Genomic DNA, 26772 nt, shown 5'->3' with positions numbered 1-26772 from the left:
TGAGTCAATGTCACCATGTTACAGGAAAAAAAAACAAACCACAGATGTTATTTGTTACTTGCGCCATCCTCCATCTTTCCACATTCCAACTCTGTCAGATGAGTTCTTCTCCATTTTATCCTTCTCTTCTCCCATTTCCTAATGAATCTTATGCTCAAGCAATTCACATGCTCAGACATTCATTCCTCCTCAAATTTTATAATCTCTATGCCTCCCTAATTTCCTCAACAGCTCTCAATTCTGATGACTAGCATTCATTATTGAGATACTTCTTTGTAGCCATGTAAATTTTGCACTACATGGATGCCCTTTTGGAGATCTCAGTTTCTCCATTGTACTCAGCACGGCAATTTCTAAAATTTTCAAAAGGCCTTTAACTTGGGAGAACTTCACAGCAACATCAGAAATGACATTCCTGGCTAAAAGGCAAAGTGTGGGTGACCTTTCAAACATCTGCCTCAAGGACCAAGCTTAGGCAAAAAAACTTCTGTTTTTCCAGGAAATGGCCGACGTTTTCCAAACTATCAATAAGATCGCAGAAAAGCTAAGGGGAACATAAATTTTCATCTTAGTCAGTTAAAGGATAGTAAAGGTACAGATAACTAAAAAGGGTCCATAGAAGAGAGGTATTCAGCAGACCTTGTGAAGGGCGTCAAACCAAGCAGAGTCTGGTAATTTATATTTTTTTATTTTTTCTAAGACAACGTACATCTACATTGTTTGGAATAGATAACAATCCATAATTGCTGAAGATGAGACATACAAATAAAACTACTGAAGTTCCCGAAGTAACATTAGAAAGGATTCAAATGCAATAATAATGCAAAATTAGAATCCATACATCACTAATACAAAGAAGTCCAAAACCTTTCTTCTGTCTTATGACGTGTTCTGCCACCATTTTTTTCCTGAGTTTAATGCTTGTTCAAAACATTTGGAATTGCTACTTCCTGGAACTACACAGGAAACACAGTAACATAAGGAAGATTATGGAAGTTTTTCTATTTTCTTTTTCAATGGGTAGATTGAGGTTCAGCAAACCGACGATGAAAAACTACTGGGCATATCATGAGAAACAGCTGGCTGCAACTAATAGCCAGTGAGAAGTGACAAAATTAGAAAGAGGACCATGAGGGTTGGTTGGATTTCACAGGCAGGTGAGGGGGAGCAATGTGAGAGGTGACCATGTTGGAGTGGAGCACTGAGGGCCCTTTAATACAACTGTATTCATCATACTATATAAAGCTGAGGTTACTTAGAAGGCAGCATCAGAAATACCAAATTCATATACTGATGAATGGTTCCACTGTGGAACCAATCGAGAGAGTAATTAGGAATGCACTTCTTAACTGGGAGGAAATGAGGAGAAGAAGAGATGAAGGTCAATGAGGACGAACAAGTGTGGGAAAATGGAGAGAAAAGGATGTCATGGAATGGCCTGGGTTGGAAGGGACCTTAAAGATCATCTAACTCCAACCCCCTTGCCATAGGCAGGGATGCCACCCACTAGATCAGGCAGGACAAGGCCCCACTCATCCAGCCTGGCCTTGACCACCTCCTGGGATGGAGCATCCACAGCTTCTCTGAGCAACCTGCTCCAGTGCCTCACTACCCTTACATATTGAAAGGACTGGTTACACAGAGGCAAAATGCAGGCCATGTCAGTCCAGGCGGGCCCTTCGTCTGAGCACCTGTCTCTGATTCAACTCAAATCCTTATTATTTTATACGTGAGTGTGCTTCTAAACTATGCATGAGTATGTGTGCAAGACAGACTTACAGTGAAAAACTGAGATTACCAACTTTCAGTCCAGACCAGCCAGCAGGCAGAACAACAGGTCTGTGATCCAGCTGCCAAACAGACCATAAGTCTGTGGCCAGACACTGGAGACACTAAGAGGGCCTAAGAGTCACTGGAGACTAAGAGGAGACATGACATTGGAGGGACTAAGAGTCTGCTGGAGGGAGACCACAGCTGTAGCGGGCTGTGTCTGTACGGAGCATACATGTGTGCATGCATGGGGAAAATGTGCTCAGCCTCACTCTGAGGTGGACCTGGGGATGAGGGAGGGAACTGTAGTGGCCCAAAGCCTTCAGACAAGGATGGCAAGAATTCCCCTTGGTCAAGAGGGTCCCCAACTTGTTCTCTCTTAAAACATCTCTTATTTTGTACTGCTAGTTTTTCAGTTGTGCTATTTTAAGTGAAATAATAAAGTTTAGAATATATGGGATAAGAATGAAAAGGTTTTGAGAACCTATCACGAGCATTGGTATTATTTATATCAGGATAAGGAGACACAGATGACACTGGCCTAGTTAGAAAAGAGGTCTCGTACGATATGGGAAATACACTCCAGAACATGATGACCATACTAGTCTTTTGTCATGCTCCAATACCACCAACTTCTTTGACCCTACTTTGCATCAAAGCCAGCAGTTACTTTTTGTATTTCCTCGAACTGTGCTCTAAGTGCAACCACTAGTTGTGGGAGGTGCAGTAGGTCCCAAGCTGCAACAACTCATGTTGATAATCCTTTTCAAGGAAACCATTGTCTGTAACTGACAAGAAAAATATACTATTGATTCTGAGCACTGAACTTAAAAGTCAAACTTTCAAAAAACAAACCCAAACAAACAAACAACCCCTCCTCCTCCCCCTCCCCCCCCTCAAAAAAAAAACAACAACAACAAACATGCTATCAAAACCCCTAAAGTAAAATGAACAAACAAAAGTGTCTGAAGGTAACTAGTAGCATTAGATGAATTACTATTACACAGCGTGCCTGAACAACACAGATTTTGGCAACTTGCACTGTATACACTTTAAATTAATTCAAATTGTTGCTTCTTGAGTCTCTGAAGAACCGTCAAACTAGCATGTTTCAAAAGCACTACCATTTGTATTATTGGCACTAAAAGTCTACTCACTTGAAAATGTCACAGCCCTTACATCATTTAATGTATTTACCATACCTATGCAGAAGTTCATATGAGAAACTGAATTCCCTAAATGGCCTTCAAAAACAGTATCAGATACTAGCAATTTCTTTTTCATCTAGGTGGTTAGAAGAGGACAGCCAACATATCCCGATGAAATTAATAACTCATCCCTGTACTTACTGGGCAACAGTATAAAACTCAAAACTGCCAGCAAGAAATACTGCTGATACATTGCACTTGTCCTTATATTTGCAGCCTACTTCAGTGTTTTTCACTTTAATACGATTGATGATGATGCATGCTTTCCAGAAAAATAAAAACATTTTGTTGATATTATGTAAAACACTTAAGGAAAAAAAAAATCCTATCTTATCTTTCAATGAAAATATTTTTTAAATAGAGTTATAATTCATCGTTCTTTGATAGCATTTAGGAAATAGCATTTATACAGTAATCTAAAAGCCTAGTCAAATCATATCATCTAACTGAATATCATCCTATTTAAGTACTTTTATTACCCATATGCTTTCTAAAAACACTGATCTTTATTTCACTTTTTATGCGGTAATCTAAATTGCCTTGAGTAATCTGTCTAACAGAGATAATTAAATGTGTTTCATTAATATCTGTAAAAGGTTCCAAGGGCATGCAGTGGATTAAAGTCTGTTTTGCAAACGTGTTGCTCAAATTTCATGATCCACATGCTAAAGAAACAAGTAAAGTGCCACTTGACTTATACGAAAGCAGGAATGGAAGAGATGTGGTTTGCCATTCCCTCTAATCCGTTGCTATTTCTCACTGTGTCATATAGACTGTATCATATAACCTTCTTTAAATTATAAACTCATTTTCGGATTATTCAACCCAGAGCTATGACTGAAAGGTTGGGAACAAACTCCATTGCTCTAATGTTTAAGGGTCTCTCTATTTACAGTCTGGATTTATAGTCCCTTTAGTTCTTTGTCACAAATTATTTTTTGTTTTGAACAGTTCTCATTTCTGCATGGTGTTTATTCTCTCTTGATCTTACTTTTTCTCTATCAGACATAACTATGTCTTCTAGTCTCCTATCACATGCTGTTTTTCTCTTGGCCTAATCATCTTGAAAACATTTTCTGCATTTGTTACAGCTTGAATCCTCTGCTCTGAAACACGTCTAGCCACAATTTACAATACTTTCCTACATTCTAAAATTGCATTTGCCATTGACACATCCAAATGGCAACACTTTGAGGTCTCTAAGCTGATGATTCCTCTAATAAATTAATATTCCTTTTGTCCACCATTTTGAACACATACTTTTCATCATTAGAAAGATTTTAATTTTACTGTATTCATACATGTTCTCTAAACAGAGGTCCTTATTCCACTTTTGCTTATCCTTCACAAAGAGCTCCTTGCACTTTTCTTGTAAGAAACATCTAAGGCTCAATTTGTGCAAATCTCACTTCAGCCCCCTAGTTTCTGTTTTTCTAGAAGATTTCAGTGTTTGTCATTCCTTGTAACCTTTCCTTGCACATTCATTCCTTTTTTGCAATGTCTTCACTTATGATTCTAAGATTCACTGATGTGAATTAGTTATTCAGCTAATTATGCCTCTCTTCCCCCCGTTTGAAGCTGCATGTATATTACTGTAAGACTTCAGACCTTATAAATCAGAATATAAGCCCATGTGATTAAAAATCTCTTCCTTAAGAACATAATACACTTTCTACAATTATTTTCTCGCTGTCAGCAAGAGTCACTGTACAAATGAAGGATATATATCTGTTTATTATACTCACTCACATCTGTATAACATTGTGCTGAAGCTTGAATCTGGAACTTCCATGAGGAATTAAACACTCCTTGCTTTCACTGCTTCTCCCTCCAAGGTTCAGTGAAAATCACTTACCCCTTACTCTCACATAGATCCACATTTGGCTTTGCAGTAAAAACAATTTGCAGAGTTAGTGCAAGCAGTAGCCTGTCTATAATGCAGCCATTAGACTATCTGAACCTGCTGTCTTGCACACATATATCAAAGTAATTTTAAACTAGAGAAGTCAGATGCCAGTAGCAGCTTAGCCATAGTAGCAGAGAGATCAGCCCAAGTTGTAAAACCTGCTTGAGAAGCAAAATAAATTTTCAGAAAGACCACACTGAGCTCTATGATAGCCTGAGAGTGGCAGGCAGTCCAAGTAACTTAAAAGCTCAGTAGGGCATGCCTATACAACACTGGGTCATCAGTGCAGATATATTAGATTTCTCTTCCACGTAACAGAAGCATTTCTGCTGTTACCTATGTAAATCTAGCCAAAGACTACATAAAATCACTATTCTATCATTAATATTTACACAAAAACATCATTATGACTTCCAAATTTGGCACAGCACTTAGCCTGGCAACATGTGGATTCATTAGCTTTTTCATTTGTCACTGAACAGTAGTTAAGAAAAAAAATAATGCACGTAAGTCTTAGTTTTGACACAAATCTGGGGGGAGAAGGTGGCAGTAAATCCATTCTTGAACAATTCATTTAATTTTACCATACCTCAGCACTGTGATCAAAAATGGCAATGCTGATATTGCCTTTCTAGCATCTGCTGATTAAGGCAATAAGCACATGAGGACCCCAGTTTTATGTGGCAGCCTTCATGGGCTTATGTAGTATATAAAAAAAAACAACAAACAACAACAACAACAAAAAAAAAACACAACCATACCCCACCAAAACACTGTTTTTTTTCCAAGAAAACTTATCTGGAGGTTCAACTGGTCAATTCTTTGGCTTTCAGCACAAATTCAGATCCAATTTCCTATTCCAGTAAGTATGGCCAGTTTGCTTTGTGCTGCCAGATCCTGAGCACATAGGCATGTGACATCCCTTCTCTCTAAGGATGCTAGGGAAATGCCAGTTGATTCAGAGTACGCTTTGCCCAAGAAGCAGCTTATGGACAAGAAACAAGCTGACCCAGCCCAGCTTCCCACTCCAAGCAGCTCTACAGGAAATCTGGTCCCGTCACTCTACATGATGGTGCCCAGGCTTTCCAAGCATCACCACGCGGGGCTCAATTGTCTATGCAAGTCACAGAGGCAGCACTGACAAAGCAGCTGTGCAGCTATTACACATCGTGTTCAGGTGATAAGGTTCCTCCTTCAGGATCTGTACTCCTGAAGGCTCATGCCATGAAAGCAGCTGGTCCTATGATCTGCCCATTAGCTTACGCTTGGCTTTAATTAATTCTTGTCTGGTAACTAACAGGACGGTTTTAAACAGAATTTGAGGATGCTGATGTTTGGATCCCTCTGACAGGGCATTTTTGTGTGCCTTTTGGAGATTCCTGGGCTGTCATGATGTGATACCCTGGGGAATGAAATCCTTAGCTCAGCTATGACTTTTCAAGACCTAGTAATGATTCTGGCCCATGCCTAAAGCCTGGAAAGCCTTATTTCTTATACCTATGTTTTAACTAAAAAGATTTCTGACTGGTAAATTGTGACTTTTCAGTGGGCAAAAGCAGTGTTAAGCTAATTTTTTTTTTTTTTTTTTTAACATGGATTCCTTTTCAAAGGTAGACCATTAGCTCATAGTTCCCTAGTAGCCTGTTAAAATGGTGCAACATGCATTTTAATAGGATGATGGCAACAAGAATCATGCAACAAAATCCCTGAATGTCATTACTACGAGCTGCCAGAGTCAGCCCCTCGTGGCCCAAAACAAAATGTCTTTTATCAGTATGGCTTTTTTCCAAGTCTCTGCTGTCCAGCCCAAGGCACTAACAGGATTAAACAAAAACAATAAGAACAGAAGCAAAAAGAAAATGCTGTACAAAAGGGATTATAAACAGGAAGAGAAACAGAAAGTACCTCTTTAGACTCCAGATAAAAACTGTGCTGTTCCCACCTGATCAATCCCATGGACAGCTGCAGGTAATACAGAACTCCTAAGAAACTGACTCCTGCATCTCCTAAATTGTTTCTTAAGAAAGCTATCCCATATACCCCTGACCTTCTGATTTTACCCTGTTTCATAATTATTTCACTACTTCTTCCTTCAACACCTGCTGGATACTTATGTCAGGGGCTAACTTTAAAAGGGCTTCTGCATATTTGTATGGAGAATGAATGCAGACATGAATTCCAGACTATTTCCTACAAAATGTGTTGTTCAGTATTCTCCTCCTTTAGAAACTCACCAGATGCAATGATTTTGGATATAACTGCAGTATTTATCATGAATCTATTAGCAAAGGCTTTTCATTCCAATACATGAAAAAAATCATCTCAATATCAAAAGAAAGATATTTTAACTTCATTTAAAGCCAAAAAATTGGATGTCAAACAAGTAGAAAAACTGAAGCCATGTCTTTTTATAAGAGCACAGCTAAAACAACTGTTTGTTTGCACACAGAAAACTACTGAAGGGAATAGGAAGCCAAAATTTTCAAAGAATGTGTGGACTCCTGTAATCAAAACCAGACACCAAGATGTATTCAGGCACATTTGGCTAGTTCTGAATCCCACAGAAAAGATAGAGTTGTGGGTCCATCTACCATGAGGTCTCCTAGGACACTTTCCAAGCACCAGGGCTACTCTCCAGGAGTGGAAAGCCCATCCTACCCCAAAGAAGAGAAACAACAGGATCCCCTAACCAACCTCAGATCAGTATGCACCAATGGAAGGACAAAGCTTGCTGTCAACAGCTCTTGGGAGCTTGAAGTGTTGACCAAATACTCAGAGGACAGAGGCACTACTGGGGCTACATCCACGTACAGGATGAATAGCTGCAGATCATTTGCACATTTAAGGTGGTTCAGTTCCACCTTTCATAGGTGGACAGAAAAGTGTGACAGAAGGTGTCCTCACAAATTTGATCTCATGGAAAATCAGCAAAGCTCAAGAACGTTGGCAGACATTTATTGGACAGAAGACCCTGTAACTACAACATCCCTTACCACACTTAACACTTGGTGAGAAACTGTAGGTAGTGCCTAGTGCTCCCAATCTAGGCAAGGTATTTCAGCTTTATGTAGCACTAAGACAATACCACTGTGATCAGAATAGGTCTTCTGCAACTAACTCAAAAGCCACTCTGAAAAAAAGGGAGAGGGAGATGGACGATGCCACTAAAAGCTGAAAACTCCAAATGCCAGCAAATTTGCATCTCCAGTGTTTTGTCATAACTGTACATGAAAAGGTAAGAATAGAGCGAGAGAGAAGCAGAAATATGTTCAGATTGATGAATCATAGAATCATAGAGTATTCCGAGTGTCTTCACTGAATATCAGCGTGTCTATTTGCACTATAACTTAACATTTCTAATGTGTAACATACACATTACTTCACGGCCGAGCTGCAAATAACCACTTCTCCTCATTACACAAAAAGGCAGCAAGAAGTTCACTTAAAAATTAAAATGGTGTTATTTTCTGTTCAATTTTGTGAACGATGGGAATTTTTTTACATGCTATTTGTATCATAACTAATATGCATCTCCAGGTTTTAATTATGAAACTCTAAATAAATCCCCTGAGCAGACACTTATTCCTACCTGTCTGCTGAGTTCCTACTTGTAATTCCAGATAACTACTTCCTCTGTCAGGAAAACATTCCCTGAAGCCCCAAGATGCCACGCAAGAATTTCAGTCTCCTTCGTTTTCATCTCCTGATGTTTGATACGGAAAATGTAAATTTGTTTGGCTACTGGACGAGTAAGAAACTTGAAATAATCTCTGCACTGTCAGCATGTCTCTACCTCGTGCGCTTAATCCCTGTTACCATGGTGATATTTAATTGAACAGCCCCACGGCTTGATTGGTTTATTTTAAATGGAAGTTTTTCTGGAGGACGGTGCAGGGTACCAGCGAGCCTTAGATAAATGACTTTCAAAAAATTGCGGTGAGTCATGCTGTTGTCAGTGACGAGATTAATTTGAGTTCAGTTAAACCATCCCTTCACCTTAATCTTATATATGTATATGACAACTTACATATGAGGATTTTTAGCGTTATATTTGGAAATGGGGCATTTTGAGTATAATTAAGCAGTATTTCATTGTAAGAAGGGCAATTAAAAGCTAAATGAGAATTGAAATTCAGCGAGCTTTTGTTGGTAGTATCAAATTGTCTTACTAAAACAAATTACCTCGTTGTCCTATAATAGCAATCCAGATAAGGACCTTTACAGTAGGCTTATATTCAATTTTCTTTATAGAAAACTGTAAATATCTTAATGTGACAGAAATTAAACCAAAGGAAAAATACAGCTTCTTCATTGCTGGCTTTTATATACCTCAGCATGCAGCTCCTTAATATATTAATGACTGCTGGAAAGGCATCATCATTATGATATTTCCCGGCAAGACATAACATACTAGATAACTTGTTTAAAAGTCTGTACATACGCTGTGAAGTACTGGACTACGTCAGATATAGTATTTCAACAGCAGCAGCAAAATGTTGTGGTAATTCTCACCCCCCCTTTTTCTGCTCTATAACCAGCCTCCAGCACAGTTTCTTCTTAATGCTGTAACTGAAGGCCTGGGGGAAATTTCACCCAGCCTTTACTGGGAAGGTCCCGGTTCCCCCACAGCTTTACCTCGTTTATTTTTTTTCAAGCTTTTGGCAACTTGAGGCCCCAGTGTACAGCTTGCAGCGTCATACTACATTTTCAGTGTTATGGGGCTACTTTCCATTCTTTATTTTCACAGACTACCAACTAATCTGGTTCTCTCTCACATGTAGAGTCTCTGTGTTTGCATAATTGGGGATACCAGCATGTGGCCCGAGATGTGATCTACTTGCTTCTTAGAAAGCACTACAGCTCTCCACATCACCTGCACGGCTTTGCAGAGCCAGAACTTAAGGCTTTTAATCTCAGTCCTGCGGGACCCTACTCAGTTTGACAAAAAGAGAGTTTGGAAAGCAGACTCCAGCTGGGGCTATACTTCACATACAAACTGTTACAAGAATTAATTTTACACACTCCTGGGAAGGGTAGCTTGGAGTACTGATACAATGCTTCTGCAGATGCATTTGCATGCCGTAATGCACAGATGAGATGTTGTTATACCATGAGATACCTCTATCCAGAAAAATGCAAACTCAAAAAGCACGAAGAATTTAATCTTAGCTCTGTACATTGTGACCCTGTGTTAGGATACCCTGAGTTTTTTTTTCTATACAAGCTCTACTCCAAAAGTTTTATTTTACTTCCTAATCCAGCTTCAAAACCACAAAAGTAACATTTTTCAGGATGCAATACTTCCCCTGATTTCATGGTGTCCCCATCCAGTTTGGGCTTGCAGAAAACACTGGGGACTAGATCAGAAACATGGAATAGACATTATAGATTAGGTAGCATTGACTGTGTGTTGTAACAGAGACCTGAAGTACACAATTCCCTGTACTCCACTGGGATACCATTACATTCAGGCTACCCAAGGTATAGACTAGTGACTGGACAAAAGCTTCTTCTCCTCTAAGTCGTCCCACCTTCATGCATACCTTTTTGTGCAACTCTCCTCAGCTTTTCTGTGAGAGGCATCCTCTTGGTTTAGCAAGTGATCATTGCAAACATGCAGAGGAGACTTGGAAAGGGCAAGCCCACACACATGAAATGATCTGCACTGCTGTGGCTAGGTCCCAAGCTACTGCACATGAACTGATTTAGGTACAGCTGCCTTGCAGTGCAAGGAAGCCTCCATTTCTCCTTGCTCTAGTTAAAATAAAATTACCACACAGACCAGCATCTCCTTGTTATTATTCCATCCATTATAGAAATGATTTATCCCGGTCAATATTAACATCATTTTGTCTGTCATATTTATGCCTGCCCTATTTATGACTAGAGCAACAGTTCTCCAGGAGAGAAGGGCAATTGTGAAATCACCATCTCTTTTCAGGAGGTTGAGCTGATTTCACAATACTTTCAGCATATGCCAGACCACAGACACAAACAGGTTGCTATATAATTTTCCTTCTTCTCTCCTTTCTAATTATTCAGGTTTGCTTTAAACAGTCATTTGTGGTTGTGCATCCCTGCTGCTGCTCATCTCTTCTCTCCCCACTCCCCCTTTCACCAAACACTCCTGTCCTTGAGCAGGTCAAACCATTAGCAACAGAAAGCGAATCTGTAGGCAATCTGAAAGGAGCAGAGTAGCACTCTTTCCTTAATAGCACACTATTCATATCAACAGTCCGCATAAGTAACAAGCAAATGAAAAAAAAAAAAAAGAGGAAAAATAAGAATCGCCATACCAATCAGACCTGTTGTCCGCCTGGTCCAGTGTACTTTCTCTGACAGTACTCAGTACCCGCTTGAGAGGAAGGTGCAAGAAACCTTGTAATTATAGAATAACCTGATTAATACAGGAAGTTTCGTCCTAGCCCTAGGCAGTCAGCAGCTGACTCACCCGCTTGTCTGAAACATAAGAATTTATATCTGCTCTAATTTTTTTTAATCCTGTGTAATTTAACAGTGGAAGACTCATTACAAATGTACATTTCTAATCCTGTTTTGAATCCTACTAAGCATTTTAGGTTTTACTGTAACCTGTAGCTGGGAGTTATATTCACTAATTATATAGGTTGCACTATTTTTATCATTGTTAAACTGACTGCCATTCAATCTCATTGGATGTCCCTTTTAAGGCTCTGGGAAGAAGTGGGCCAGAGAGCACAATTCCACTGCCTGTTTACTGAGCCTCTCACCTGGGAGAGAAGATGCCCAGAGAGGCACCCTGCAGCCAGCTTTGGGCTTAAGGCGTTATCCTGGGGTGCCGACTGCCCTCATTCACATCCCCAGTCTGAATAGGAAAGAGAAGGAAATGAACCCTTTTTTCGACACTCTGCGTAAGTGTAACCTGGCTGAGGGAGGACGGAGCAGCAGCTGTGATGCTGCTCATATTTTTTGAGAACGTCATGTAAATTCTCCAGCAAATCTAGTCCACATTTTTTCTGTTCCTAGAGATGAAGGAATACAATGTATTCACGAAAGTGCTATATAATATCAGACCTACAGGCCAGAAGATGGCTCCCGTGGCTTCAAACTTCTATTACGGCTTTATAGATGTATACTAAGGTAATTTTAAAGAACAAAATAAGAGCAGCCTTTTCAAAATGCATGAAGATGAACAATGCTGTAACCACAATCAAGGCTTTCACTGTATATGCCCTGTATTCAGAACCTTCCAACAGAGAAAATCCCAGAGAAATACTCTGAAAAAGGACTGAACTACCAATAGGCATGTACAACCTGTAGAAAACATGACTAAGAAGGATGAATTAGGACTAGAGATACCAACAGAGATATGAGGGGAGAAAAAAAAATTAAAAAAAAAAATAAAAGCTGAATGGTCTGATCCCTCTTCTGTGCTTATTTATTTTGAAGTAAACTGATTAGCATGCTGTGAGCCTCATTTTTGCATCTGGTATAAATTAGTGGCCCTTAATAAGCAGGATGCTTGACTGATATGCCATTAATATCATCAATGACTGTGTTCTGTCATTCCACACCACGGGCCAGCTATGAGATCTGCCTGTACAGGGAGCAGTGGTTGGCCAGACAGGATGCATGTAGCACACACAGAAGAACTCCACCTGTCAGAAAACATGAATGAATTTCCTCTTTGAAGGACAGCAAGCTGTAATCGAGTTGGAAAAAAACTACTAAAAAACATAGGTAAGTATACGAGTACAGGAGAACATCCCATCACAGCTTTACTGTTTTGTAAAGAAATATTGTGTGGTGCATGCATTGAGGTATTAGGTTGTCGTGAGCTACACTAGCTACTAAAAACACAAACACGCCACCTGTATGCCCCACATATGGGACAAAAGCTGGCATTCAGGAATTTCATAGCCACTATGCCACTGCTGAAATAAACCAGGCAAGAAAAAAACAAAATGCAATGTTTTAACAACCCAAAACTCACAGAGCTGACAATGTTATATGCAAGAGAATGTATCTTAGGGGAAAAAAAAAAAAAAAAGAGTTAAGTTTGCAGATGCACCTGGAAGAAGCCTGGGAGAACTCAGCATTGCTAAATACAAAAGCATCAGTAAAAAGCAACAGGCACTGAAGATATCAAAATACATGCTGCCACGTTTCAACCAGTGCAACAACCACATCATACTAACATAACAAGATTCAGAAAGACTTCCAATGAGCAGGTCTCTACCAGCTCTGCTGTGTTTTTCGGGGACTGATCTGTGGTTTCAAGCCAAGCTGTAAGGCTGCAGGCTTTGACCTCTGTGTGTGCTGCCCTATATTTCATGCCTGGGGTCCCAGCAGTTTGCTCAGCTTGTTCCGGACTGCCCAGAAGTAAACTAATGTGCACGAAGTACAGATGGTCAGGGTCCTTGGAGCAAAATAGGGAGCAAACCAAACTGATAATGCAGACATACCCTGTCATTCTATAGAAGGCAATAGCAAGAGTTAAAGTAAACATGATCAATAGCATGTCCTGCAAACAAGGATATTGTAACATTCTGTCCTCTGAAAAAATATTTTAAAAGTATAACAACTAACTTCACCTTACTGGAAATGCTCCTGCTTTGAGCCCACATACAAAGGGCTATGCTTCTTTTCATTTAGTCTGATTTCACAGACTTGGGTCTTTATTTGGGTGACAGAAACCAGATCCAAAATCCACACAAATACCAAAGTACATAATACCTTAGGAGTTAAATAGGAATAGGAGTCAAAAGGGTGTGACTTTCCATGGCAGCAAATGTTGCTTCAGCTTGCACCTTAGTGTGCCACTGTAGGGCAGGTTAAGCCAACACAACCTGTTGAAACCCTGTCCTCTCATTGATCAGGTATTTCACTGTGGCACCACCTGGCATTATCCATGCTCTGAGTGGGAGTTTGGACCAGCTGACTTCCAGAGGTTTCTTCCATCTTCAACTAATCTGCAACTCTGCCTGACCATGTGGAAGAGTGGCTCAGGGAGTTAAAGTGACATAAAATTCATTACTTTCTCTGTAGGATTGATTTTTTATTAGCTTTTGTCAGTTTATTTCCCTCTATCAACTCCCCTCCAGGTCTGCTGAGCATCAAGACTGACACAAGAAAAAGGGTGAAAATGTATAGGTCAGAAAGTCAGTAAGATCACAGCAGTGGAACCTTGGGCAACCTGAAATTGCCATGAGGATAAGCTAAATGGACAAAATCAACCAAAATATTCCTGCTTTGCATGATATCTCCAATCACATTGAGTATGTTTTATTAAGATTCATATTAGTGTTAAAGACATTTCTCATTGTCATACATCACACAGTATATGGAATAAATGCTTAGAAAATAGGCCTTTGAAGTGGTTACATATACACTGCAAAGTGTTTTATATTGAAGGTCCAGCTTAATATAGCCTGGGCTGTACAAAAATGTGCTGGCAGAATACCAGATGACTGCTGTCCTCCCATACTGAAATGTATTACTTATCTCATAAGGCTATTTCAAGTAAAAGTGGCAAGTTAAAAGGGAATGGGTGAAGTTCTGAAACTTTAATTTACTACGGCCTAAACTTAATAAAAGTACTTTATAGGCTTGCAAAATGACCCTAGTTGTGCCATCTGTACAGAAGAGATAATGAATTGATAGTGACATCTCAAAATATTTTGATAAAAGGCTCTTCTCACAGTTTAACCAAAGTGCTGCCTGGCACAGGAAGCTACCACTGATTAGTTCGGGCCATAGAGGCTTTCTTAGATTTGAAAGAAACCAAATTTGCTTCAGCAGAAAGAATAAACATCTCTTCACATTCACGCCTTAAAGCCTTTGCACTGACACTATATAATTACTTTTCATTTCACATAAAGATTCTCCTGAATTCTCTATTCCTCCCACAATTTCAAAATTACAATATGTCTGCTTGCATTTGAATGGATATGTACATATGGCACTAAGTAAATTATTTAACTAAAAAACTGTTAATGTTGCTATGAATTATGTTATTTGCTTGTACAGAACTCATGTGCACATTTCATTGTGATAATACCTGGTTTATACATCTTTAATCAAAACCAAGCAAAGGATTTGAATTGCTTTTTCTCCTTTAGTGTGATACAATTTGTTAATCTGTATGGCTATAAAAAGCCTTGGAGACAATATGATATGTTATCTTGCTTATCTCTCTTCTTCCTTTATTGACAGAACTGCTAACAATCATCTCACAATTTCACTCCTAAAATTCTGAGGCAAAAAAAGAAGGAAAAAAATCTTAATACTGTTTTTATTTACATAGTTTCGTTTAGTTTTAGCAAAAGCATTTGTCTGGAAAGCCAAAAAGGCTTTCCTTGAACAAATAATAGGCACTGAAAGGACAACTCCTATTTTTCCAGATAGTATGACTTCATTATAGTTAGAATATATGCAGCCTTGCTAACAAAACTGTACATCAATTTTCAGTAGAGACAACTGCAACACATCACTGTGAAGCAATTTAAGTAGGTACAAATCTGGTGCCAAGCCCTCAAGTAGATCCCAAGAGACCCTGCAAGCCTGACAGATTCTTGGCTCCGTACAGGCTATATTTGGGGATTCTGGACACTACTAAAAGCAAGACTGTGACACAAAGAAATATGTTACAGCACAGATACTAGGATTTTACATCCTTGGTTCCCTCCCTTAATATTAATGCTGAGAAAAAGGGAAGAAGGACATCCTCCTTTGCAAAAGACCTACAGTACAGGAGTTATTTCTGCTTTCCTGGTCTCCCTAACATCAGAAGGTAGAGCCATCTTCCAGAGAGACCTGGACATGTGGAAGAGTGGTCAAGCACAAGCTGCAAGAAGTTCCACAAAGACAAGGCCCTGCACCTGGGACAACACACCCACAGAGCCCAGCAGAGGCCAGGATCTGTGTGGCTGGGGAGCGGCCTTGCTGAAGGCAGCCTGGGGCCCATGGAGGACCACAAGCTGAACAGGGGTCAGCAGTGCAATGCAGGAGGCTGGGACAGTGGCAAATTGGAACCCAGACTGCATTTGCAGGGACATTACCAGTGGAGACAGAAATGTAATCGTCCCACTCTACTCAACTCTTGTCAGGCCATACATGGAGTGCTGTGTCTGGGTCTGGTCCCTGCAGCTCAATGAAGACACAGGCAAACTGGAGAGGGTCCAAAGGGGGGCAACAAAGGTGATCAAAGGGCTGGAGAACCTGCCCTAGGAGGAAAGACTGAAGGAAACAGGTCTTTTCATCCTGGAGAACAAAAGGGAACTCATCGCAGTATTCAGTACTTAAAAGGCGGCTACAAAGAGACAGAGGGTCTCCCTTCACAAGGAGTCACATGGAGAAGACAGGACGAAATGGGCACAAGCTACACTGGGAGAGGCTTCATCTTGATATAAGAAATAAATTTTTCAGTAAGAACAACAAATGACTAGAAAAACCTCCCCAGATACATGGGAGAATCCACATCGCTGGAGGTTTTCAAGATGCAATTGGACTGGGCGCTATCTGATCTCTACTAGGCTCCCTTTTCCCATGCAAGGATGAACGTGGTGATCTTTTGAGGTCCATTTCCAACTGGGCTGTTCTGTGATTCTAACCCAGAGAGAGACACTTTTCCTAGACACCAACTGTGTGCAAAATATCCATCCTACAATTTATTTTTCTTTTTACCTGAATGCACTTTGACTAATGGCATCATCTAGGACATGAATGCTCCAGATGTAATTCCATACCCGTGCATTGCAATTCAAACCATCCCTTTGACCCTCACTGCTATCATACCACAGCTTATTCTGCAGTGGGATGGAGTTCCCAGTCCATCATTTCGATTCTGTTAAGCTTTGCAAGGAAGAATTAAAAGTGGTATCTAAGAGCCCAATTCAGCTATTATGCTAACTGATCTTACAGAAAGGAAGAGAAGTAAATAAATAAAAATGTCAGAATACAACAATATCAAGAGAAGCATGTAGCTCTTCTAGTAGGTATTTGCAAAGTAAGTAAGGCTTTTTAGTGTGAGCTAGACTAAAATGAGTTATCATGAAAAGACAAATAGTCACAAGTGAGATGCTGTGGAGGGAATAAACTTTGAACACCCACAAACCTGACCTAGAACTAGGTTCAACAGGTTTAGGTAAAACCTAGGCTACCAGTTAAACCTACTCTGCTTGGCAAAAAAAAATGACAGTTTAGGTACATGCACTTGTTACAATAACTCGGTTTTATAACTGTAGCTAGCTACAGATACAAAAAAAAAACAAAAACAAACAAACAAAAAAAATACAAAAGAAGGCCAGCTTCACTCTCCTTTTTAGAGTGAAGGTTGTCGAAGTGCAACTGTAAGAAGATCCTTGAATGTGAAGCTCAGGAAAGATTTACCAATAGAGTATGTTGTGTTTTTACAGCAGTTAGTGTTTCTAAAACACTTGAAATGTGTGAAAAAGCAGGACTCTCTATTTGTTATGTTTCTGAAATTACACCATATTCTTCGTTCGTGTAAGGTTTGTATTATACATCTTCTGTTAGGTATTTTAAGCATGAAACATAACTAATCAAGTGATAGTTACCATCAAGCTTATAATTTTTGCCTGCCCATTGAGAATTCTGTGACTGTAAGAAGTGGGTTCACTTTGCTAAATCCATGACTTCAATTAAATTATTTTTGACAAGATCTTAACCTTAGTTTGCAACTTATTTAGCTCTATGATCTCTACCTGCTATCCACATGCAGAGAAAAATGGAAGACCAGGGTCCCAAAGAGAATGGAGAGAAAGCACCTTGTAAAAACACACACAAAACAAACAAACCAAAACAACCAGCAAACGAACAAACCAACAATAACAAAAACAAGCCTAACATTACTTAAGAGCTAATTTGGCATTGCTTGTTATGACATTTTCTTCTTAGATTAATTTTTCTGCTTTTAAGAGGGGGATATAGCACTTTAAGGTACTAAAAGGCAATCAAGAAAGTAAACAAACAAACCAAAACAAACAAAAAAACAAAACAAATAATCATTATCTACTGCAGGTTAGAAAATGCTCCCAAATTACAAAATTAATGAGTACTAATGCACTGCGTTCTGTAAGCCACAGCTGTTTATAGTTACACGAATACAGCATCCCATTATGTGACCAGTGAGAAGAGGAATGAAGTGTGGTGCCTGTCCTCAGAAACTGGATGCTATTGTTCAAATGGATCTCAGTCAGGCAGAGGAGAATATACTGACATTCTAAGGAAAAAATGGACACCCCTGAAGAGAAGTTTCTGATATTGAGAAAGACCTTCTCTACAGGAACTCCAGGCAGTTGCTAGTTACTGACATCTAGGTCTGCAATCCTTACAGGTGCAGATACCTGCACTAACTAGAGTAATAGAAGCAGCACATTCTTATCAGCACAGCGCTTTTGAGGCTCTCCAATACTTTTTGATAAGCCTAATCAGTTCAGGCAGAAAACCCATGCTAATATAGTTATATTGTGCCTGGTGTTCAGCTTCGCATTGCCCAGCACTGCAGCCTGTGTCTCACAGACATGCAAAGCATGACAAATACTTGCTACAGAAAGAATATGACATTTCAATGTCAGCTGTGAGCCTTCGTTAACCCAGACAGCTTGTTCCAATTTGGACATATCTGAAATCTCTCTAACCCCTGAAAGCCTTATCATGGTTGCTTCCAGGTTACCAAACTGCTACAAATCTTGCTTTGGTTTTGATAGCAAATGCCTCCTATGGAATCCAAGGTATACACCCTGGGCAAATAGGGGATGAATACGAAGAGGATCTAACCCTGTGAAATGTTTTTTTTGCAGATGAAGAATCTGCACGGAATTTAGGGTTTTAATAGTCAATTTCAAATAAATCTGATCTTAATACTCTGTGTTAAAAGAAGGGTCTGTAATTCTCATCCAAGACATTTTAAAGCATCTGCAAGTTTCTAATCAGACTGATAAACATAAAAATGAAACAATAATTAGAAACAAATCAAACCAAACCAACCAACCAACCAACCAAACAAACAAACAAAAAACAGGCCTTCATGAGCAGAAACAAAATGCTGGACTTAAAATGATATATAAGCTAAAGCAACTAATGCTGCAATACTAAGCAATTCTTCTGCTAACTCACCACCACCCCTTCTTAGTGAAAAAGTTCCAAAGCCACATATGTACATTTGCTAGGATAACAAAGCTGTATTTTATCCAAGCCACTTCAGTAATTTTAAAAAACAATTCTGCACCGTTTTCACTGTGAAAAGAAAACGCAGTTTTGTTGATCAAATTATTTGCACGGACATTTATTTTGCAAACCTTTAAATTCAGAGCTAAAGGACTATAGATAATCTAAGAATTAGAGTACTAACTATACAGGATCAAAACAAGCACTTTCTCATTACTGGTATTATGAATATATTAAACAAGCTAAAAGAGCGCATATGGCAGAGATGGAGGAGAGTTGTTAATCCCAGACAGAATTGCCCTTTTTCTTCGTTCTTTAAACAAGGAAGTTTTATTTTCATGTTCTGTTAATGACATTTGTTGCAATTCCTCAACAAATTACAGGTCCTTATATTAGTGTTTGCTTGAGTAAATGAAATAACCAAGCACCAAAACACCGCTTATTAAAGGATAAGGATCCGTGAAGTCAAATCTATCTGTGTGCAATAAAACAAAACAGTGAAACATAAACTGTGTAAGGCTGAAACAGGAGTTCGGATTCTGAGGAGATACTGATGGGAGCAGGGCTGCAGCACTGTGCTGTGGTGTGCACAGCTCGCACTACCCACTTACTTGATGAAGTAGTCTCTTCCATCTCTGTTTGCCGTCATCTCCCATCCATAAGGTGTTCCCTGGTTCAAGCTCCAGGTCCCCGAAGGATGAGACCAGCCTGAAGACTTGTTCCTGTGGCTGCAGTTTAGAGGGAGAGAAAAAAACAACTGTGTGACTTGTCTGTTGTATGTATTCTTTAAATTTACTTATTTCACATCATTCACTTGACATCCAAATACTTTCAAAGTTGTGAAATACACAGACAAAATCTATGCAAATGAAAACAGGTTAATGCACCTACTCATACTGCAATATTCTTCCATTAAGTGGAAAGATACACTGTCACTTCTAATGGTCTCTGAGCCCAAGCCTTTGGCTGGGGAAATCTGGGACACTCTATCAGTCCCACATCCACAATGCTCATTTGCAATAGATTCCAGCAAAAGGGGTGAGGAGCATTTTCATTCATTGCCATCTCATGTTCAAATGCCAGTTCTCAGTACAGTTTTAGCACAACAAACAATGAAAAAAACATTGCTGTGCATCGCACACATGGTGCACTAACTGGCGTGAGAAGGAACATCGACACCCATTCTCACTGTTAGCAAGAGATTTGTTGTTCCATGGCAGAATGAAAGAAGACCATCATGCTTCTGTGTATGAATGCTAAACTGATTCAACATGCAGATGTTGTTGTGCTTGATTGCTATCCATCAATCTCTTCCTCCAGATAACTTCTAAAAGGCTGCACTATCTCTGAGCACAGTTACAAATCGCTGCTCCAGCACTCTCTGCTACTATTAATTCCTGAGCATGAGCTAAGTCTCAAATAAAGACACAGCTTACAGAGTTCACTTAACTAAGAGAGATTCAGCAGCTCTCTCAAGTAAGAGTACCTACCCACAGGTCTGATACTTTTTGTGGAGTGTAACCTACGTAATCACACACAAAAAAGATAGTTAGCAAGAATCCCCCATAGTTTCTCATAGGAAATCCAAACATTTACACTGGTTTGTTGCTCCTCAGTTGCAGGAATTAAGCTAGATGTTACCACACATTCACACTTCTTCTGCAGGACTTACAGGTGCAGAATGCAATAGGTCTTTCAGCAAAATTAACCAAGTCATGAATAGCTATGTACGATCATCCCCCCCCCCCCCCAAAAAAAAAAAAAAAAAAAAAAAAAGAGAAATAACGGGAAAAGGAGGTAGAGTAACCAAAGATATTAAAGACTAACTGCAAGTGTGTCACAGATGGCTAAGATGAATCAACAAAGAACATCAAATACAACCTGAAATTCAGAAATGCAAAACATTTCTGAAGTACCTAAAGGTGGGTTAGAATTAGATGGTCTTTAAGGTTCCTTCCAACTAAATCCATTCTATGATTCTATGATAAAAAGACACAAAATAAGAGCATGTTTTGAAATAGTCACCCTCTCCCTCTATCTGCCTGTTAAACATATTACTGCCTAGTTCTACTTCCTAGATTTATGTTAAGTCCAAATGCCAGCAATAAACATACTATCTATTGTTTTAGATGGAGATGTAATAACTTCTTTCCTTTAGAGAAACAGAGAGTAATGCAACCTGGTGAACATTCTTCTGGAAGAACAGAATTGGTCTCTATGGACAACTCAACAATTCATTGCAAATTGCTAAACTCAACAAAGTTGTACACAGTTAATCTTTCCCAAAGGAGGAATGCATCATTAAAACCAACTAGCTATTTCCCCCTCCCCCTTTATTTCAAGGATTAATCACTACTGAGAAAAGATACGGTGCTTCAAAACATAATTTACATGTAAAGTAGAGCATTACAATGAAGCGCTAGATATCTGATTTACCAATTACATTAAGTACGCTATCTTCTAGGAGAAGAAAAACATTTGTGTAAGCATATTCAAACACTAGTATTTGCCATAGGACAGGGCTTAAGTCTAATATTTGAACACACTAGAAATCCTAATAAAATTACAGTTACTCATGGCTAACAAAACACATAGGTGCCAGATATGCTACATTACCCCAGATAAATGCAACTAACCTATTCTATAAATGCAACTATCAAAGGAATTAATTAAAAAAAAAAAGGCATCTGAGGAAAGAAGACAAGGTTTGAAAATAAGTATTTTCAGTGATTTCTCATACAGATTCATGGAAAGTTAAGCTCCAGCATTCATGTTTCTCTGACAGAAAAATACCTGACAGAGAGATAAAGGGAACCACCCTATAATCTACGAATGACAATTTATCTCTATAGACTTCAAACTACACTTAACACCATTTTGGATCTTAAATACTGTAGTTGGCTTCAAAAAATAAAAGGTAGAAAGCTATCTATTTTATCCAGATTATAAAGGCATATGCATACATTTAATACTTTCAATTTTATTTAGATACATTTCTCAACCTGTGTTAGTTTCTCCACCTGTAAAATGGGTACGTGGATATTTAAATTCCCGTGTAAAGCACATCAAACTTCTATTATGAGATAATGTGTAGGAGCCCCCGACAGTAATGATGATCAATCATTTCTGCATTCAAATTAAGGGCCCATCTTTATATGGATAATAAATCAGTGGATTTTAAGGTAAATTTAATTCCCCTGAAAGCCTTCTTTGAGCCCCTAAACCATTATCGGTGACAGAAGCTATCATATAATGATGAGTAATAACTGCCTTACTTAACTATACATATGTCTACATCAGCTGCAGTACTCCAGTCTCTCTTTTAATCAGTGGGAAAGTAATTAGCATTTGATTGTATGCATATACCTGTCTACTGTATACACCTAAGATGAGGTGTTAGACAAGTACAAATTCTAAGGTGGGTCCAAATGGTTTGTAAAAAAACAAATGCCCACAGAATATTTTCTACAGTAGTTTGCACAGTTCAATAATAAACACTTATGTCATAACAACAAATTTTTCTGCTCCTGCATAAATACAGCTCAAAGGTGCTTAGCACCAGCGATTCCCAGTAGCCTGTACAGTGTCAAAAAAGGAGAGAAACTGAATTATTTTACGCATTAGTTGAATATTATTCCACTTGTCTGCAAGGATTCTGTTTGAGGGACGCTGCCAGGGCAAAAGATGGCAAGGAAGAGATCAGTGACAGAAGGAATGTCAAAGTCTCTGTAGCAAACCACAAGCAGGCCAGACATTTCACCTGGGGGACTTTGGTCAGGCTTTGAATCAGGAGGATGCTTCACTGGTGAGGAAGAATCATCAGGCCATGGGAGATGCCAGCACAAACCCTGCTCCCTGTACGTGATCTTAGATAAATCCCTGCACATGACTTGTGATCACCATTTGCTGTTTCTTTCCCACAGGCAAGGGAAGAGGAACACACTACGACTGCCCAGGTCTCTGAAAGATCTGAACAATTCCCAAGAGCAGAAAGATACAGAAATGTGACTTCTGCCCCGGCAAGCCTGCCCGAGGAGCAAGCCCTGGCACTGCTGTAACTGACTGCTTGCCTTCCATTGCTGCCCCTGCTCCCTACAATGAGACCTGCTGCTGGGCATGCATCACTGCAGAGCTCTTAGGTGCAAAACTTCACTGTGAAAGCCTAAGCCAGCATCATGCCAGCAGAGCTCTGAAAACAAGGCAGCATTAGCTGTGATGTCCCTTCAGCCCTCTTTTGACAATCTCACTGCAGACGTAGAAAAACAGATCCCTTCAAATTGCTTCACACTGAACAATCAATTCATTAAATCATGTAAGCGGCATGTAAGGAAGCAGCGTGCCGTGTGGAGGCAGCGTCTGACCGAGAATATAATAGCTGCACCACAGTGAAGGTCTTAAGGTCAACCCTTTTTTCTGTCCTGTGCTTGAGGCATGACTGAGAAATACGTTCGTATGTCAAGTCTTCTGTATTTGATGTCAGCAGTATGTGACTTATGCAATATGCAGAACATACACAGCATTAACCACGGTGCAAACAAGAAGTGAAGGCCTGTAAATAGTAGCCAGCTCTTCAAAGATCAAAACTAGATCAGTTTGATTTTTTAAAGCATACTATTAGAGCCTAATGTTCAGTGCATCTGAGATAGCTTTAATGCTGAAACTGAAAGCAGAAGGCAACACTATTCATTTTTTTAAGGTATCAAAAAAAATTAAACCTTTAAATTTTCTGTAAAATTGAATGAAAATAAACAAACATAAACTAGCACCTACAAATACAGACAACAAGCATGCAATTTTGCCCAGAACTTGTTTTTTAAGCCAGAAACTCCTCCCGGTAGGCCTTTGATATAGAAATCCTGACAGACTATTTATATCACCTCTATAACCCAAGTCTGTAAATTTCGTTGTAAATGTAATGCTTCCCTGAACTGGTGGAAACAAAGCTCTCAGGCTGCAATTTTCAAACAACAAAAAGTGGTACTGACACCATTCCCATCCTCCCAGAATCAGGCAATCCTCCTTCACATCACAGTTACTCTTGTGCCAACACAAGTAAACTGGATCAGCTTAAGACTAAGTGCTAGTTTTTCATTCCAACTCATTTTTGCTTACTCCACGGTCTCACAGATGGCCACACAACAGCAAACAAGAAGGACAGAACAAAAACTGCCTGCTTCAAATATTCCTCAGGCAAAGAGAGTCAGACAGCACTTAACTAAAACTTTATTTAGTATACAGAGTCTACTGAAGCATAGAGCTCAGTACGTATGAATAGTTTGCCTACCCACCCCAAAGACAGACCATCAGGTTTATATCTACCCTTGTCTGAAGACAGGAGATACAAAAATTCTTGTTTCCTTAGGAACAAAAATGGACAGAGTTAGGATGTCTGTTTTATCACTGGAGTAGTCACCACTCCCTTGCCCAAGAACCCCAACTCTGCTGACAGATTTCAGACCACAGTAAAAAGTAAAAGCAACCTTGACACCCTCCTTTTTTTTTTTTTTTTTTCCCTCTAACAATATAAAGAAGGCAGAAACCTGGTTAACCTTGGTCATAGAGTGGCCTTCATTCTTGCTCCCTGCAAACTCAGGCAGCAGGGTATTCTTGCAGAACGATCCTCTACATAGCTCTGGATTGAGGAGTCCTTGCTGACTCCTTGGGATTGAAGTCCAAAGGAACCATATGGGGAAGCATATGGGGTTCATAAGCCCTTCTTTCCCACCTTCACAGCCCAATCTTTTAGCTTCTTATTAGGACAGGGTGGAGAGTAGTTGTGAACCATCTGAATCGACTCCACATCCCATTTCCTCTTATGTAGGGCAGCCAAATCTTTTACTAGGCAGGAAGGGAAGACATTTTATTCATTTGTTTGCTTTTTAAGGCATGGTAGCTCTTGTTCAACAATTTTAATTTTTCCTGATTGACACTTGTATAGCAAAGGTATCGTGGACTCTTGACACTTTCCGTTTGACTCCTGCAGTGGTGGTTTTCACAGACTTGGTCATTCTCATTGTCCTCCTCTCAAATTCCTCCAGTCCTGTGCCTCTGTTGAGACACAACCTTGGGCCTGCACTCAGGATATGGCATACACGGATGGGCCACCTCTTTAGTTGAAACCTCGAAGTAGTTATCTCAAGAAGGAGTTGAAGAGCATCTCTGGCATGTAGGCTCTCAGTGAAGAGCTAAAGATTCAGTTCTATTCTAAAGTAGACATCTGGATTTGCAGCCTTTCTACCTGTACTAACTAGATCTGACTGTAATTTGGAGCTTCAACACCTTACTCCATAAAGATACCAAATTTCGAATTTCAAGTATATGAATCTGAAGATGAATTCTACATCACCCACTGAAGAACCCTTTGTAATGCATGCTTAATCCCTACCATTAAATTCCCATCCTATCTTTAAATTCTCATATATCCTATCTTTAAATTCTCATATAATAATAAATTGCACTTTTATAATTTATTCCCCATTCTATACCCCTTTTTCAAAATGTCTAAGAAATGCATCAAACCAAGTACAAACACCTTCCAAGCTCCTGTTATACAGCTCTAAGATAGGATTTTTACACTGCATTTATCAAATGAGCTTTTCTAACCTTAAGAGCTTTAGAATTTTGAGGTAAACACCATCTTCCAACTTGTTACCATATGTTTCGGTGATCTGATCTCTAACATCACTTATCAAATTGGGGCATGTCTTCCAAAAAGTCCCCAGCACAGAAGCTCCCTTTGGAAGCCCCCCTCCAACACATGGCTGCCAAAAGAGTACTTATATTTCTTTTCTCTTCTGGACATATTTTCTCCAAACGATGCTTTTAGTTAATGAGTATTTGTGAGCTCACAGGCTCCAGCAAAGGCTGAAGTTAGCCACAGAGTTTCTGAGAAAGAAATCTTCATAATCGTGTAAAATATCTGTGTGGAGCCATGTATAATCTCCTCAAATATAAATGATTTAAAATATTAATCATATATTTCATTTTCAGTAACTTTTAAAGCATTTACCTTGGATTTTCTCTGTTGGATCAATAGAGCAGAAGGATTATATTCTAACTTTCTTTAAAGCAATCCCTTGAACAACACAGCTGTAACAGCAGAGCATGAGGAAAGTTACAGAACTTGTATTAGGAAGGATTACAGTACAACACCGTGTTTACCACTTGGATATTTAATATGTTGGAAGCATCTCATTAAACATCTTGGTTGTTCTCATAGTGCTTACTTACGTACAGCACTTCTTCATTCCTGATAGCACTACCTGCAGGGAGTCAGTGACTCATTCACGGCTGACCATCTAACACTAGTAACACAGGGTTCCTAATGGGATAATATTGTTGGTGCATTGGTTTCCTTTGTTATCATACCGAGAAAAACTCCTGAATTCTGAGTCTTGGCATGTACTCTGGCTTCATTTCAACTCTCTATTAGTAAAAAAGCCAGTTCCTCTGACTCCCATGTACCAGTACAGAAGTCAGGCTCTCTCCAATCCGCTGTAAAAGGAAGACATCCTAAACAGAAGTCACACTGTACTTTCAGAAGATGATTAGAAAGGGAGCAGGGATCCACAGCAGCCCCCAGTAGGAAAGTCTAGCTGCAACCAACCCTAGGAGGTACCAAGAGGAACACCAGAGGCACATCATTTTGTATTATTATTTCTTAAAAGTAAGAACAAGCTTGTGCTTGCAACACAAGCAGAGTTCAATAACAGTATCTCT

General features: G+C 39.4%; 1 protein-coding gene across 3 annotated transcripts in view; it reads right to left on the bottom strand.

Moving 5' to 3' along the window:
- The window catches only part of FRMPD4 (FERM and PDZ domain containing 4), a 308067-nt gene that overhangs the window by 101423 nt on the left and 179872 nt on the right, over positions 1 to 26772 (bottom strand). For all 3 annotated transcript variants that reach the window (XM_068682985.1, XM_068682990.1, XM_068682999.1), the window contains exon 2: positions 19665 to 19781. In XM_068682985.1, coding sequence (XP_068539086.1) covers positions 19665 to 19781 — 117 coding nt within the window. The remainder of the gene's footprint in view (positions 1 to 19664; positions 19782 to 26772) is intronic.

This window comes from Anas acuta, chromosome 1 (assembly GCF_963932015.1).
Source record: "Anas acuta chromosome 1, bAnaAcu1.1, whole genome shotgun sequence".
Taxonomy (NCBI): Eukaryota; Metazoa; Chordata; class Aves; order Anseriformes; family Anatidae; genus Anas; species Anas acuta.
Note: the sequence above shows the minus strand (reverse complement) of the source record. Positions and strands in the feature narration are given on the sequence as shown.